General features: G+C 43.5%; 1 protein-coding gene across 3 annotated transcripts in view; it reads right to left on the minus strand.

Annotated features, from left to right (window-relative positions):
* Positions 1–403: 403 nt before the first annotated feature.
* The window catches only part of ino80 (INO80 complex ATPase subunit), a 199,588-nt gene continuing 181,732 nt past the window's right edge, over positions 404–18,259 (minus strand). For all 3 annotated transcript variants that reach the window (XM_078562944.1, XM_078562945.1, XM_078562947.1), the window contains exons 32-36: positions 16,489–16,577; positions 8,234–8,407; positions 5,932–6,085; positions 4,025–4,237; positions 404–2,324 (exon numbers count right to left, since the gene is read on the minus strand). In XM_078562944.1, coding sequence (XP_078419070.1) covers positions 2,104–2,324; positions 4,025–4,237; positions 5,932–6,085; positions 8,234–8,407; positions 16,489–16,577 — 851 coding nt within the window. In that variant the 3' untranslated portion in view covers positions 404–2,103. The remainder of the gene's footprint in view (positions 2,325–4,024; positions 4,238–5,931; positions 6,086–8,233; positions 8,408–16,488; positions 16,578–18,259) is intronic.

Consider the following 18,259-nt stretch of genomic DNA (forward strand, 5'->3'; position numbering starts at 1 on the left):
TGTGCCTCAAAAGCCCACATCTCAAATCAGATAGAGGCTCGGCTGAGATTGGACTGGGAAGATGGGGAAAGAGCAGGAAGAGAGATGGTAGAGGTCAAGAGAGGTACAAGAGAGGATGGGATGGATGTGGGGAGAGGGAGACCAGGGAAGAGATAATGGGTGTGGGGGAAAGAGAGGGTCACGTTGGGAAGGGAGAGAGGGGCATGCACACACCTGTGGGTCAGGGGGAGAGACAGACACACACATGGGACAGGAGGTGGGAGAGACAGACGTGGGGGAGGGGAGTGTGACGGGGGTGGAGAGTGACAGGAGGGTAGAGAGAGACAAGGGGTGGAGAGTGATGTGGGTTTGAGAGAGGAAGAGAGAGAGGGAGACGGGGTTGTAGAAAGGCAGGGAATGTGGGGAGGTGGGGCAATGTGGGGCGAGAGGGGACAACGTGGGGTGAGAGGGAGGAGTCTTGTAGTTAGACCACACTCACTATTCTAGTGCAGTGACTAGCATGTTTATCTAGTTTTAGTTCTGCAAGGAACTTGAGATTAATTAAGTTCCCAAATATCAAACTATAATCAAAATAAAGAAAGTTGAAAAAGGGACACAGCTCCTGCATAGTCAGCAGTGATCTAAAGGAAATCAGGGCCCATTCCCTCTGCACTGGTGCTATCATTTCAATGGAGTTTTAGTGAAATGATACAGCACTGTCTATACACAACTGGAACTATAATGGAGTGGCAAAGTACTGTTTGTACACATCTGGGCTCTTTTCAGCACCTCCTCTTAAAGGCAATGCAGGAGAAATTGGGAACTTGTGTGATGAACTGCAGAAATCAATCCAAGTCCATGATATAGCATGTTGGAATGTCAGGGAGCAGCACTGCATTGGCCATGGAATGTTTCCTTAAAACTTTACAAAAACTCCTCACATTTCAGGCTTACCAAGACAGTTAACATCCTGTGCAGAGTGTTTCTGAATCATTATATCCTATAATTTGGGGTCGGGATATCCAGTAGTTGTCATGTTGTGTATTGCTAATACCTGTACTGGAAACAGGGGTTCCTAAGTGTTTCCTATGGATATTGCAGATCCCCCTTCCCTTGTTTTGTGATCTCCGTGTATTGGTGTTTGCTGCTACCTGCAGTAACACAGCAATAACCCAGTGCTACACAAGGTGAATCCTGGACCAGTCACTGCCTCAAAGGCACTGCTGGAAGTTTTCAATGAGGTTGCTACATGGCGCGCTTTGTATTTTGTCTGAAAGAGAGCTGGAAATTCACAGTGGATCTGTCAGTATCTCACAGAAAGGAGCTATCACCTGCCCTCTTCCTCCTATTGACTGATAGGACGACTGAGAATTTCCAACAGTAAGTTCTACTTTTTAGCACTAACTGATTCCCAGGGTCTTTAAACCAGCATTAATGGGAGTGAGAACACAGACTGGATGCTGCAGTTCACAATCCTTGATGTGCAATGACTGCCAAAACTCAGCAGACTCGGACTTGCACTTGGAGACTTCTCCCGGCCAGTCTGGGGGCAGCACAGCTATTGAGCAGGTGCCACTTGCAGTCACCAGCAGCTGACTGATGCAAATGTTACAGTGGTATGAGGAAGGAGGAGGTATGGAGGAGGGTGCGGGAAGCTGAATGCTGCTTCTGTTCTCAAGGGGAAATAGCTTCCGCCTCTGCAAATTAAAACACAAGGACTTCAGAATGTTTACCTCTCAGCACTGGAAACTAGTAAAAATTCACACGCATACAATCTCTCCATAAAATTACTATTCATCACGTGGCTGGATTCTCACCAGTCTCTGTCGGGTTAGTAAAAGATAGCAGTTTCTGTTTGATTTTTCTTATTTTTTTGTACATATTTACAAGTTCATCTATAAAAAAATAGCACATTCAAAAAGAAACAAACAAGGATTCTGTGCTCTCCTGGTAAACATTATGTACACATCATTAAGAGGGAAAAGGCTTCTCCATGATTTCACTTATTAGGCTTTTTAAACAAACTCTTAAACCCTTAAACATGAAAGTCTTGCAACTCACCTCCCCTCTCCACCCACTCACTGTAGTTGTTCCTCCCCCCACCCACACCAGTACTGTTCATGGTTACCGGCCCCCAACAGTTGGGGGCTGAACCAGGCCTCTGCTGGCCTTCTTGCTGGGGGACGGAGAAGGCGTGCTGGTGTCCGTCGGGGTCTGCGGTGTTCCTGGGACACTGTTTGACAGGCTGTGAGGAGAGCTCAAGGGTGAGGTGCTCATCATTCCGAAGGTGGCGGTGCTGGTTGGCCGGGAGAGGGGTGACTGCCCAGGGCCACTTCCTGCCATTCCTTGAGATTGAAGAGAAAATATGGGAACAGTCAACACACACAATCCAAAATATAAACACAATTAAACTACAAATCTTCATCATTTTTCTGAATATTCCCTCACCATAATGAGGGATATTAGTGCTGGCAATTTAGCACGAGTATCATATTGATTGTCAGCATCAAATACATTTAAGGCAGACACAATACAGGTCACATAAATTTGCCTCTACTTGTTCCATCAAGCATTCCCAGGGCAATTACAGCATGGGTTAGATAGAGAGTAAAGGTCCCTCTATACCAGGCTCGTCCAACGTTTGGCCCGCGGAGGCCCTCTATGCCCCCCAGAGTCAGTCTTCAAAATGCCGGTAAAACAGATAAGTTTGAAAGGGAGAGAGAAACAGAGTTAATGTTTCGAGTCTGTATGACCCTTCGCAGGCAGTTGTGGGTGGGTTGTAAGGCGAACCGGGGAGTGGAGGCCACTGGCGTCTTACTGCGTGATTGGAAACTGTGTGCAAAGGGGCGCGAGGGCGGGTGGAGAGTGACAGAGAGAGATTGAGACAAAGAGAGAGCGAGCAACTATTAGGGGAATGTGTGTGTAGAGGCAGAGTGTGTGCATAAGTCTAGCTCACTCCCAGTATCAGGATTCTCATTCACCCTCACCCCTACACACCAACATGCACTCTCATTCACACTCAGTGCGTGTGGGTGATGAGTCAGCACCCTGAGATTGAGAGCTGGAGACACAGACACACACCTTATTACACTCTAATGCTCATCTTTATTTACTATTGTTTTTTTTGCTCAGCAAGTTGTTTCTTTTCATTCCTCGGTTTTAAAAAAAATTCACGTTTAATGCTGTGCCAAACATCTTTCTGAAATTTGCTCATCCGCCCCTCTGGTGAGAAGATTTTGAAATGTGGTCCCCCCACCCCGAACATGTAAAGGTTGGACAAGCCTGCTCTATACTGTCCCATAAAACACTCTGACTGATTAATAACTCAATGTGTTCAACCTCACCCTCAGTAACATAGGGGAAAAACAAATGAATTTAATGAATAGCACTTTAATCTATCATGTATATAAGCTAGCTTGATTCCATCTGACACTTTTGATACTGACGATTCATTAATCAGCTTGTTTGGCTTCAAGAAGCAAAGAAACAAAACCATTAGGCGGGATGGAATTGATTGTTCACCACCACCCATGCTTTTTATTCCTCCAGTAGTTGTTTTGTCAACATGGTGTGTACTCTGCATTCAAAAATATATAATTTTAAACAAAGTTACCATCATCATCATCATTATTAAAGTCCTGCTTTAATTAATCTACCACAGATAGGCAAGTACCTGTTTCAAGCTCCCTGCATCCAGGGTGCTGCTAAGAAATCTGATCTTGTTATCCATATTATGAAAGGCTCATCATTCATGATGTGATCATGTCCAACTTCTCAATAAAATGCCATCTGAATGGCTGAACAAAAACGGGAATTTCAAACTGACTTTAGCGAGAAACCAAAGTTGAATTGGACATAGTATGAAAATTGATAGCAACGAACTCCACTTGAAGCTATTTTAGAGGTGAGCGCACTACAAGTGTGCCAAGGTTGACATTGCATTTAGAGTCATTAATGGGAGAGAGCGTTACCACTGTTCCAAGGCTGACAAGTGCTACCACTGTTCTGTAGAGCGCTTCCATCAGGTGTTCAACCTGTTCCTTACCTTTGGACACATTGTACCCGTATGCAGCGTATGCAGCAGCCGAAGCTGCTGCTGCACCTGCCCTGGCTCCCGCCATCGCTGCAGCACTGCCAGCAGTGGACTTGCGCCCTCGATTTTTCCCTGAACCTTTTGATGTACTTCCAGATCCTTTTGGACGGCCCCTGCCCCTCCCTGAAGGGCCCATGTTAATACCAGACTTGTCTTGCGAAACACCTGCAAAATAAGGAGATTCATGCATCGTCACCCCAGATATAAAAGGCAGAAATTCAGTCCACAATTCTAACATGGTGCCTATTCTACTGCTGTACTCACTCAGACACGCGCCCACATTAAGAGTTGTCAGGTAGGGTCCAAAGCCTGCCACAAGGTGCATGAAGCCACAGCTACCAACGGCTGCCCAATCAATCTCCAGGGGAGAAGGGGGAAAAATGGCCCATGTCTCTGTTTTATGAACAATATCAGCCCCCTCCGTACTGCACTGAATATAGCCTGTTCAATTTTTCACCTTTCGTATTTTCCCCACTACATACTCACCCAGTGTGTCCTTCTGGCTGAGAATCTCCCCAGTAGGGGAGGGTTGTTGAGGGTAAAAAGATGCTTCTGGATTGCACAGACTAATCAATGTCTCAGCCTACCCATAGCTAAAATGACAGAACGGCCCCCCAGCAATGCCCTCCATTACCCTGTATCTCTGATGGTTTCTAAGAGACTACTGTATGGCTTTGGGGCATTTATACTCCAATCAGCATCCGATAACACAATATCCATTGAGGTGACAATGACAGAAATAAAGCAAAAGGTAAAAAACGGCATGGAGCACATGTGGTAGAAATTTGGGAAGTGAATGCCAGCAAACGAAAGGATTAAAAACTAAAAAGTAACCAATACATCTGGCTAACATGAAGTTTCTCAGTTCATAAAAGCAAACTCCATGGTGGGACTGACAACGACTACAGATTGTGCAATTTATTGATAAAGGGTGGAATTTGGGAAGCACAGTGAAAAATGTACACGTGCGCAATACAGATGTGTACATGTACACGCATGGAGACAGACACACACACAAACACAGGTATAGAAATATACATACATAAATATACAGACATTAATGTCTTTTAGGGAAGGAAAACTGCAGTGCTTACGTGGTCTGGCTTATATTTGATTCCCGATCTACAGCACCATGGTTGACGCTTAACTGCCTTCAAATAACCTAGCAAGCCACTCAATTTTATCTAACTGCAAGAAAAAGTCTAAGAATAATAAAACCAGCCCAAATCAACTGAGGCACCGGTATCATCACTGGGTCAAAATCCTAGAACTCCCTACCTAACAGCACTGTGGGTGTACCTACATTGCAGCGGCTCAAGAAAGTGGCTCGCCACCACCTTCTCTAGGGCAATTAATGTTGGCCTTGCCAGCGATGTCCACATCCCGTGAATGAATAAAAAAAGACAAGCGCAGATATAAACATACAAACGCACATGCAGATATACGCCCGTGGACAGATGTAAAGTCACACAAACATGCGAATATATAGGCATACACACATGCAGACACATATATAGAATTACTAGCAGGATATGAAAAAACAATTCACCAAGTGCTGAGGGGAAGATTACAAATCGACACTTTGGACTGATATCACAGCTGAATTGTTCTCCTGCCTCCCACTAATCCCCAGCTGCTAATTCTATTTATAATCACAAGCTTGAGTGGTACAACAAAACAAACAGGAAACTAGACAATTAAACAGTACGGGTGACGATCACTGCCCCGGGTGACTCAAAGTCACGCAACGACATCCGACTTTAATCCAAGGTTACAAAGTAATCAACTATGTTCCCAGCAACACATTTGGTGCAAAGGATGGGTTACACGACGCACCAGGAGCTTCCTGTATGTCATACCATTCACATGGTCTGAAGTTGAGCCTGCAATGGAGACTGGGGAATTGGTCGCTCTAGACTGCGATGCTGATGTTGGGTCGTCCACGATCACAAGGTCACTGCTGCTTTCATCAGGTGCAATAGATCCGGTGTGCTGCTCACTGCTCATGGAAATCTATGGGGACAGAGGGTACAGGTTATATCAAGAGCTTGCATGCTTTTGGAGCTGTGCACTGCACATCATTAAATCCCAATAAACCACTGCATGCAACTGACAATCCATTCTTTGTATCTTTGGTCCCTGTGTAGGAACTCCCATTTACACTGGATAGTGACATGGGTCAAACAGAGCAGTAGGATATTCTGCCTGTATGTTGAAGTGTGTGTTCGTGCATGCGAGAGAGAGAGGGGATCAAAACCACATCTAATTATCACATGAAGCTGGTCTAATTTCCCAATCTTCAATAACAAAATCTCAGTGCAAAACACCTTTTTGATAAAGAAGATCCCATCTATTTCCAATACAGGGAAAGCATGAGCCACATGAACTTTTGGTGAAACAGTCCCATTTTCTAAGTTTCTAAACCATTAACAATAAACACTGATTGCACAGTGTACTAACTACACACTGTGCACATGTTTTATTTGGGCTCTCCAGTTACCTATCCAGTGAAACTCCTGTGCTAACAGCTTCACTTTGCCCCAAAGTGATAAAATTAATTGGAGTCTGGGGACCAGAACCAGGGCACGGGTCACAGACACAAGATGAATTATCACAACAACTTCTGAAGTGCAAAATTCCCCCTCCCTCCTTAATATTTTCTATCTATTTTGTTTCTTTCATTCACCTGTCTCTCTTCCTATTCCTTTAAAGGATTCCAGACTGCCTGATTTCCAGGATACTTCTCTAAATGATCCCAGGCACATTCCTTTGTTGATATTATGCCATTTATTTAACTGATCCTGGGCTTTTTGCCCCTCAAGTATTCCTTTGCCGTATTATGTTTTTTGGAGAGACAGACTTTTCCCCAGATATTCTCCTTCCCCAAATACCCCCATCCAACTTTGCTGCAAGGTGGGAACCATCTCTCAGACCAGTCACTGAGGGCGTGCAGGAAAGGACTGATGATAGGTCTGGTGTCAGCTGGTGGTGGCAGGTGACCCCATTGCTCTATATGGATTGACTCTCCATCCCCATACAGTAGTAAGTGCTGTCTACTCCAGGAACTGTTTGGGATTTAGAGCACTGGCCAACATGTCTATCAGTCTTCTTGCTGACTGCTTTAAAAGCAGACCCAAACCCCAAAGGACATCCTGTCTCAATTTTCCCATTGCAGTCCCATTACCTCTGCAAACTGAAGCAATCTATGTCCAAAAGCAGCAAGACCTGGACAATATACAGGCTTGGGATGACAAGTGGCAAGTAACATTCACGCCACACAAGTGTCAGGCAATGACTATCTCCAACAAGAGAGAATCCAACCATCGCCCCTTGATGTTCAATGGCATTACCATCACTGAATCCCCCACTATCAACATCCTAGGGGTTACCATTGGCCAGAAACTGAACTGGACTAGCCATGTAAATACTGTGGCTACATGACCAGGTCAGAGGTTAGGAATCGTGCGACGAGTAACCCACCTCCTGACTCCCCAAAGCCTGTCCATCATCTACAAGGCACAAGTCAGGAGTGTGATGGAATACTCCCCACTTGCCAGGATGAGTGCAACTCCCACAACACTCAAGAAGCTTGACACCGTCCAGGACACAGCATCCCATTTGATTGGCACCACAGCCACAAACATTCACTCCCTCCACCGCTGACACACAGTAGCAGCAATGTGTACCATCTACAGGATGCTCTGCAGGAATTCACCAAGGCTCCTTTGACAGCACCTTCCAAATCCACGACCACTACCATCTAGAAGGACAAGGGCAGCAGACAGATGGGAACACCACCACCTGGAAGTTCCCCTCCAAGTCACTCACCATCCTGACTTGGAAATATATTGCTGTTCCTTCACTGTCACTGGGTCAAAATCCTGGAACTCCCTTCCTAACAGCAATGTGGGTGTACCTACACCACAAGGACTGCAGTGGCTCAAGAAGGCAGCTCACCACCACCTTCTCAGGGGCAGCTAGGGATGGGCAATAAATGCTGGCCCAGCCAGCGAAGCCCACATCCCATGAATGAATAAAAAAAACAAGATCCAAATAATGTGAGTGAGATCCATGCAGCTGTGGCTGTCCTTAGATCTCAAGTCCCTCTGCAGATCTATGCTCAGCTCCTCCATTAAGAGGCTCAGTTTAGTGCTGTATTACCTCACTGTAAGGGCTGGGCATCGCTGAGTCCACGCTGATGAAAGATTCCTCTCCATCTGCTGACAGGTTTCCTGAAGACATATTGGAGTTATCAGCAGATGCTAATGATGGTGTCAACATAGTCCACCCCTCTTTCCTCCTCTTTACAGTGCTCTCACCATCCTCCTTCTTTTTCTGTCAGAAAGAAACAACACTCATCAAAAAACGTGGTCTTTCAACTCATACCTAACCTTGTGACACATAGCCACCAGTAATTATAGCAATATGATTCTTGTGAGCTGGTTAGACATCCATAGACCCATGAGGCAACTAAATTCTAATCCCATGGCAGCTGCAGCTTGAAACTGAAACCAGGTGACCAATTCTGGTTTGGTGCTGGGTACAGCTGCAAGTATGATCCTGTAACCACAATGTGTCCTCCCAGTCTTCCTAAAGATCTGGAGCTCTTGGCAGCTGAACGGTGGCTAACAACTAGTTGATGGCCCATGGCCTTGCACACTGGGAGCCTGCAGATAAAACAGGGTTAGAAAGCGAGGTAAGCAGTGCAGATGCAGTTCATTTAAAAGTCATGCACCCTGTCCTCATGTCCACATTCATAATGGGAACTACATCTGTAAACATACCTTGCTGCAATTACGCTTTCTGGCAGCAGTAGTGATATTGCAGCGCCTACACTGGTAGCAGGAATGCAGGAGTGTCAGCCTCTGCAATTGTCCAATAGGTTTGAGGTTCTCTCAACTTGTTTGGATGAGAGCAGAGGCTGCAGACTGACCGTGGCATGGTACTACAGGAAGCCATTCAAGTAGGGGGAGCACAAAGGAATGTAGTGGCAGTAGGAGGCAGTATAGCGAGGAAGATTGACACTGTTCTCTGTAGCAAAGAGCGAGAGTCCCTGCCCGGTGCCAGGGTTCGGGACATCTGCTCAGGGCAGGAGAGGAACTTGCAGTGGGAGGGGGAGGATCCAATGGTTGTGGTGCATGTGGGTACCAACAACATAAGCAGGATGAGGAAGGAGGGTCTGCATTGTCAGTATGAGGAGCTAGGCACCAAATTAAGCAGAAACTTAACGATAATAATTTCTGGATTATTACCTGAACCACGTGCAGATTGGCAGAGGTCAAATAAGATAGGAGAAGTGAATGCGTAGCTCAAAGATTGGTGTGGAAGAAGTGGGTTCCAGTTCGTGAGGCACTGGCACCAGTATTGGGGAAAGTAGGATCTGTACCATTGGGACAGTACACATCTGAACCGTGCTGGGGCTGGTGTCCTTGCAAGCTGCATAACTAGGGGAGTAGAGAGGGTTTTTAAACTGAATAGTGGGGGCAAGGGATCAAATTTGGGAAGGATGTGGTAAATCAAAGAGTAGAGACAAGGCAAGAGGGAAAGATATTAATATGGGAAATGATAAACTAACCATGACAGGAAGGGAAAAAGAGTACAAATCTAAGAGTAAATCAGCAGATAAGGATAGATGCTGCAAAAGTGATAAAAGGACAAAACAAAAGGCTTGGTATCTAAACGCACGTAGCATTCGAAACAAAACAGATGAACTAATAGCGTAAATGGAAATAAATAAGTATGATCTGATAGCCATTACAGAGACATGGCTACAGGATGACATAGATTGGGACCTGAATATTGAAGGATATGTAACATTTAGGAAGGAAAGGAAGTTAGGAAATGGTGGAGGGGTGGCTCTGTTAATTAATGATGGTATTAGAACATTAGAGAGGGATGACTCAAGTTCAGGAAACCAGGATGTAGAAGTGGTTTGGGTTGAAATGAGAAATAATAATGGCAAGAAGTCACTTGTGGGAGCAGTGTACAGGCCTACACCAGACCTACACGGTAGGACAGGGTCTAAAAGAGATAATGGGAGCTTGTCATAAAGGTACTGCAATAATCATGTGGGATGTTAATCTACAGAAAGACGGGAAAAATCAGATGGACAAAGGTAGCATAGATGAGGAGTTCATCAAATGTTTTCGGGATAGTTTCTTAGTTCTGGAGCCAAACAAAGAACAGGCTATACTAGGTTTGGTACTATGCAACAGGATAGGTTTAATTGATAACGTCAATGAAGGCACCCTTAGGTAGCAGCAATCATAACAATTGAATTTTACATTCATTTTGAGGGAGAAACGAGTGCATCCAAGACTAGTATTTTAAACTTAAATAAGGGCAATCCTGAGGGCATGAAAGCACAGCTAGCTGAAGTAAACTGGCAAAAGAGGATAAGGGATAGGTCAATAGAGGTTCAGTGACAGACATTTAAAGGGATATTTCAGAATACACAGAATTTATATATTCCAATGAGAAAGAAAAATTCCCAAGGGGAAGGCCCACCATCCATGTTAACTAAAAATGTTAAAGACAGTATCAAACTTAAAAGAAAAAGCATATAATTACGCAAAGAAGGACAAAAAGATTAATGAGAGAAAAATTAGAGTATGAGAGAAAGCTAGCTAGGAATATATAGATGGATAGTAAAAGTTTCTATAGATATTTAAGTAAGAGTTAACAAAGTGAGCTTTGGTCCTATAGAAAGTGCGCCTGGGGAATGGATAATGGAAAGCAGGGAGATGGTGGATGAATTAAACAGGTATTTTGCTTTGTCTTCACTGCCTAGGACACAAGTAACATCCCGGAAATAGCTGTAAATCAGGAAATGGAAGAGGGGGAGGAACTGGGGAAAATTACAATCACCGGGGAAATGGTATTGAGCAAATCCCCAAGTCCGGATGAACTTCACCCCAAGGTCTTGAAAGAAGCGGCTAGTGAGATAGTTGATGCGTTGGTTTTAATTTTCCAAAATGTCCTAGATTCGGGGAAAGTTCCATTAGATTGGAAAATAGCAAACGTAACTCCTTTATTCAAAAAGGGAGACAGAAAGCAGGAAACTACAGGCAAATAAGCCTAACATCTGTCATAAGGAAAATGTTAGAATCTATTATGCTATATCAGGGCCCTTAGATAAATTCAAGGTAATCAGGCAGTCAGCATGGTTTTGTGAAAGGGAAATCATGTTTAACCAATTTATTGGACTTCTTTGAAGGAGTCACACGTGCTGTGGATAAAGGGGAACTGTACTTAGATTTCCAGAAGGCATTTCATAAAGTGCCATGTCAAAGGTTACTGCAGAAAATAAAATCTCTCAGTGTAGGGGGTAACATATTGGCATGGATAGAAGATTGGCTAGCTAACAGGAAGCAGAGAGTTGGCAAAAATGGGTCTTTTTCTGGTTGCCAGAATGTGATGAGTGGTGTGCCACTGGTATCAGTGCTGGGGCTTCAACGTTTTACAATTTATATAAATGACTTGGATGAAGGGCCAAAGGAATGGTTGCTAAATTTGCTGACGACATAAAGATAAGTAGCAAAGTAAATTGTGAAGAGGACATAGGGAGGCTACATAGATAGGTTAAGTGAGTGGGCAAAGATCTGGCAAATGGAGTATAATGTGGGCAAATGTGAAATTGCTCATTTTGACAAGAAGAATGAAAAAGCTTATTATGTAAATGGTGAGAGATTGCAGAGCTCTGAGATTCAGAGGGAACTGGATGTCCTAGTACATGAATCACAAAAGGCTAGTATGCAAGTACAGCAGGTAATTAGGAAAGCTAATAGAATGTTACAATTTTTTGTGAAGGGAATTGATTACAAGAGTAGGGAGGTTACGCTTCAGTTGTACAGGGCATTGGTGAGACCACATCTGGAATATTGTGCACAGCACTGGTCTCCTTATTTAAGGAAAGGTGTAAATTTATTAGAAGCAGTTTAGAGGTTTACTAGACTAATACTAGGAATGGGCGGGTTGTCTTATAAGGAAAAGTTGGACAGGTTGGGCTTGTATCCTCTGGAATTTAGAAGAGTAAGAGGTGACTTGATTGAAACATATAAGATCCTGAGGGATCTTGACAGGGTGGATGTGGAGAGGATGTTTCCTCCTGTGGGAGAATCTAAAATTAGGGGTCACTGTTTAAAAATAAGGGGTCAATCATTTAAGACAGAGACGAGGAGGAATTTTTTTCTCTGAGGGTAGTGGAAGCAGAGTCTTTGAATATTCTTAAGGCAAAGCTAGATAGATTCTTGATTAACAAGGGGGTGAAAGGTTATTAGGGGTTGGCAGGATTGTGGGGTTGAGGTTACAATCAGCCAAAGTTCAGCCATAATCTTATTGAATGGCGGAGTAGGCTTGAGGGGCTGAGTGGTCTACTCCTGCTCCTAATTCCTATGTTCATATGTAATTACAGCAAGGCAAGGGTACATGGGCAGTCTCCATTAATAAATGTAGACTCAAGGAGAATTTATACTGGAAATGTCAGCAGCAAGTGCATGCAGATGCTGCCAATGATTTCTCCCAAACACTACCACTCTCAAGTGCTCACGCTGCTGTAACCTGGGTGAGGGGGAAAGGGAGCTTTCCTTTGTATCCACCCCGGTGCTGTACCTATCTTGGAAGTGTTTGATGGGACAGTGTAGAGGGAGCTTTAGTTTGTATTAACCTGTGGTGTAACTGCACTGGGAGCCTCTGATTGTGACCCTAGATTCCTAAAACGTTGATAAGTACAAGAATATGATTTTTAAAACCACAACTTAGGGTCTGAATTACTGGAAGCGCTATTAAACTCTGTCTTAAAACAGGATTGTGCGAGTGTACGAGAGAATGTAAGAATGGGTATGTGAGTGCATGTGTATGAAAGAGCAGGCAAGAGTGAGAATGTGCGTGCACAAGTGTGTGCAAAAGTGAGCATGTATATGAATATGTATGAGAGTGAGTATGCGCATGCGACTATGAATGTACAAGCATATGCACGTGACTATGTGTATGTGCAGCATGTTTTCGTCCTTTGACAGTAAACTCATTAAGAATGAAGTTGTACTGTGGCTGCAGAAGTGAGCCGGCATGGATCTTACACTCAGTTTTATTAATGTTGGTAACCCGATCAGTGGCAGTGATGAATAAATCAACAGCAGGGAATTACAGACACCATTAACAGCATGGGCTGCGCAATGTGCTCAGCACCGACACCTGCTGTCCCAGAAAGGGATCTGTGACATGTAGGTTTTTTGGGGGGTGGTTCGGGGACTGGGCAGATTTGTGTATCATAGGTTACAGGGTGGGACTACCGCTGCTCTACAGGAGCTGCAGACTGTCAGATAATAACTGGGATCTCTGACAGATCACAATCACAACAGAGCTACAATTTGCTGACCTGCAGCTTCTATAAAGGTTGACCAAGCTAAACAGTACCTGCAGATTCGGGTGAATTGTGCTGTTCTCTGCTGCCTTAGGATGGTAGCAGTTGAGACAACAACCAATAATGTTTAAGGATGAGTAGATAAGCATTTCAAGCAAAAGTAGGGCTATGGGGAGAGAATGGGCAGTGAGGTTAGTTTTAGATTAATCAAACAGTTAGCAGAGACACCAGGGGCTGAATGGCTTCCTTTTGTGTTGCAAATGTTTGTAGCACCAGGCCAGATTCTTTCCACAGAAACAGTGAAGGCCAACATTGCAGCCACCTTTCACACCTACTCACAATCAGCTTTAAGACCTTATCCACAGACACAGGGGAGCTCTGTTATCCATGAACTGCAGTGTGCATGAGACATGGGGAGAAGAGGGACTGAACCATGATGGAGAAGATTCCTCAATTTGCTAATTTTTTGGAAAGCTCTAGAAATATTATTTCCCTGGAGGTAGAAAGTGAAGAAAAATCTTCCTGCCTTAGTTTAAAGATGTGATATGAAACAAGACCTTGTGCTGATATAGTCCCAGATCCTGCCACAGGATGCTGCAAAGTGCTTCAAACCAATGGATTACTTTTTGAAGTGCAGTCACTTTGCACACAGTAAGAATCCAGTAACAAGTGAATGGCTTTTCAGGGTGATGTTGGTTGAGAGGAATGTAGGCTGGCGAATTTGCCCTGATTCTTTACCGTGCATTTGAACATGCACCAGGGCCACAGGCTAACATCCAATATGAATGATAGTATTTCACAATGCAACACCCTCTCGGTACTACAATGAGGTAGAGAAATTTTTAATCTGTGTCAGTGTTAGGCAGGATTGAAACAGTTTGTATATCATGGTGACAAAAAAGGAAATATCTCTGTTCTCTATGCTGAAAGAATAAGTCAAGACATGCTCACCAGATCTCATTTACCCTCTTGGCTACACCTGACTGCCACTTAATGGAACTGTTGAGTTGAAGGACACAGCCATGCAAGTGACTGAGACTGCATAGGGCATGGGCTGTGCAAAGACCATGGATAAGAGGTGGTGATTACAGTGAGAGCCATCCCTCCTGTCACAGACCACTTTGTACAATAGCTTGTGAGGCACATCTTAGACAATACAAACAAACCATTAATCTGAAATCCACACTCTTGTGCTGAACCAGTGAGTTGCCAGGATAGGGAGTAAGAAGTTTACATATTGGCTAGTTCACCCTTAGTTTGAAATCTGTGAGGGATCCTTGTCATGAAACTAACATTCTTTTCATGATATTTTTCTGGTTTATTGTGAATTAGGTTTATAGGGGTAAGTATAGTTGTGTGTGTGTGTGATTTAATCACATTTTGTAGTCAAGCAGACTGCAAGCTTTAATTCATCAAAAGAAGCTAAGTGCTTGATATGCTAATGAGTAAACATGGATGCTGGCTTAGCATGCAGTGTGAAGGGAATTTGCATTTTTAGATTTCAAAGGGATCCGTCCGTTTACAACTAGCCAGATAAGCAAGGCTAAGGAATGTTTTTATTTTTCCCAAAGGTTACTGACAATATATAGTGGCAACATTAAAGTTTTTATATTATGAGGAAGACACAGTTTCAAAGACATATGAGACAACAGAATTTACATATTAAAAAGAGAGAAACATATATAAAGGAGAATGAAAGGCTGTGTGTCAGAAGGCCATGTAAGATCTCTAACAAGAGTGTGTGAAATAGCCTTAATGAAGCCTCCAGCATTTGTGCATAAGTCTGCTAGCTAACGAAGCTGAGGTTGGGGAAAAGCCATTTGGAATTCCACTGTCCAGGGTATTGTGTTAACTTGCTGAGTTTGTTTTAAATCTAAAATCTATTGTGGACCAGTGCCTTAAAGGGTAACTGGGGGTCAGGTTAATTAGGGATTCTAGGAGTTACTATAGTAGTAATTGTAGTCTTATGTATGTGCTTGAAATCTTTTATTTTGTTAATAAATATTTTAATTTATTTTTTAAAATCTCTAAAGGTTTTGGCAGGCTTATTACTTCTGAATTCAGTGCACATATTTCACAATAAATACAAATTGCAAAACCGTTGTGATAGCGCGACCAAGTTTCCCTTGTGGATTTGGTCCGCCTGGCAGGCATCATCTACCATGTCATAACATCCTGCTTATAATTGGAAAATGTGTGCGTGTGTGTGTTGCAGAGGGAGGAGCTGGTGGGGGGAGAGAGAGATGGGAAAGGACAGCGTCAGGTTCAAGGGTGGTGGAGCGGGCAAGAAGAGAAAGGGGGAAAGAAGAGGAACAGGTCATAAGAACCTTCAAAAAATTCTCCAATTCCTCCCTTGTCCAATCCCTTATGATATCTAGAATTAGGGGACTAGAATTAGGGATAGAGTCTCAGGATAAAGGTTAGGGCATTTAAGACTGAGATGAGGAGGAATTAATTTCTTTACTCAGGGGGTGGTAAATTTTTGGAATTCTCTATCTCAGAGGACTGTGGAGGCTCCGTCTTTAAGTATGTTCAAGGCAGTGATCGATAGATTTCTAGATAGTAAAGACGTCAAGGAGATAGTGCAGGAAAATGGTGTTGAGGTAGGTGATCAGCCATGATCTAAGTGAATGGCGAAGCAGGCTTGAGGGGTTGAATGACCTTCTCCTGCTCCTACTTCTTATGTTCCTGTCACAATGGTTCCTCTGTTATGGTACCAACTCCTTGGTAAAGGCCTTTTGCACACAGGCTGATTCTGCTCTTGTGTACAATAACCCAGCCAGTACTGCATTTATCTACTTCCCATGTGGGAACAGGGTGCTCCATCTAGTGTTCAAATGGTGAACTGTTGAGGGGATCCCACAAGTGACAACATGTGTCAAATGCACTCTAATATCTCTAGCCTTTTGCAGAAAGTCTGTGGGGAAAGGCATATGCTGCCCATCTCTGAGACAGCCAAGTGTTTGGAGTCTGTGGGGGGAGGGATATACTCTGCTTATTCACTTCTTTCACATTCCTGTGCTGAGGGTCACTTCAGCTGGGAAGATATCCTTACCTTTTCTGCATATTTTTCTCGTTTCCTTTTTCGATCTTTCACTTTGTTTGATTCTTCTTGTATTCGTTTCTCTTCCTGTCGCAGGCGCACTTTTCAGAGAAATAAAGAGAGAAAGAATTGGTTAGTCAACCTAGCAAACCCCAAACTCACTCATGCAGTGACCCAAGTACACATGCTTAGAATTATTCTTGTGTAGTTTCAGGATCAGTAGCACTTTTCATTTTCCCTCTCCGCTGAAGGCACTAAAATCTTTCTCAGTGTTCATGAGCAAGAGAGATAGTGACTATTGGCAGCTCTTCTACTGTGGGCCACCATATGCAAATATAACCGAAACATGCACACTTTTGAGAAAGGCTACTGGATAATGATCTGGAAAATGATCATTGGCTGTATTTTCCCAACCTAACCCAGGGCACTGAGGCCAAATGTATCACCCCTGCTGATAACTGAGCACAGACTGGGAATGGGACCTAAGCTCTCCAGGTCTGTATGGTTCAGTATCAGAGCCAATGATGCCTTGAGCCACAGTGATCTTGGGACCTCCAATAATCATTGAAAATGTTCCTACAATGTATTGTTTCCCATGTGATCTTTACTATGCCAATAACAGTCCCATGCGATTGAAATGGAATTTGCCTTATTCAGCCACTTGTAGAACAACGCTTCAATGTGTCTGACATACCTGCGCGCGGTCAGAGCTCCATACATGGAAATAATATCAGTACAATTTTGAACCTGGAGCCAACTGATGCTAGTTCACATCTGGAAATGTTTCCAGTTACAGATTGGACATCTAGCACCAGGTCAATTAGTTTCCCACATCTGAGCCAATGACATTTAGCATTCCACATCTGGGATCAGTGCAAGTTAGAATTGGATAATTAAGGAAAGAAATACAGAGAAAAATTAAAAAAAACCTGCACAAAACAATTGGATAATAAGCACATCCAAAGAGTTAAAAAGGTACTTCACTTTCTGGAACTTGCCAGCTGCACAGAACAGCTGTGACTTTGTGGCTTGATAATCGGTGACTGACTGTTTCCCTTCCCATATATGTTGGATGGCATACGGCATTAGGATGAACTGAACCAGCTCCTGTATCTCTAAACATATGGGCCCAGCAGCTTCTTGGTTAAACCCCTCCACTAGCCAATGTTACACCTAATGCAACATCACTGATGCGCTGACTTTCTTGGTTAACTGAACAAAGCGCATTTGATCAGTGCAAGGTATCAGCTGCTTGTAGACATAGCGAGTCTGCACTCATTCATTTGCCTTCACGATTAGAGGAGGAAGTGACATGAAAATAGACCAGGAAGAGCAAAAGTGAAAAGGAAAGCTCAAGAAAGGTTTCATGCTCAATTCCTGATCTGTGTGAGATAACTGATCTCAGCTAGAAAGCAGTTGGGGATTCTGCAACTGGCTCAAGCCCCAGGAGTTAGGTTGGGAAAAAAAAATTCAAGCCTTTGTCATTTGGTAGTACAGAACTTGAGTATTGCTGGAAAAAGAGACACATTGAAGCTTTTCATCTTGCACTCCTCAGGACACTTTGCAAGAACACCAATATAGAAAGGAGACAACAATTTATGGTGAATGTAAAGAAAGTGCCAGCCAATCAGCACTCTCTTCACAAACAGTATAAATTGTCTTTCTCCCTATATTGGTATTCTTGCGAAATGTCCTGAAGAGTGCAAGATGAAAAGCTTTGATGTGTCTCCTTTTTCAGCAATACTCAGCCTTTTATCTTCAAGATTACCATCCAGTGATTTGT

The sequence above is a fragment of the Cetorhinus maximus genome, chromosome 18 (genome assembly GCF_964194155.1).
Source record: "Cetorhinus maximus chromosome 18, sCetMax3.hap1.1, whole genome shotgun sequence".
NCBI classification, from domain to species: domain Eukaryota; kingdom Metazoa; phylum Chordata; class Chondrichthyes; order Lamniformes; family Cetorhinidae; genus Cetorhinus; species Cetorhinus maximus.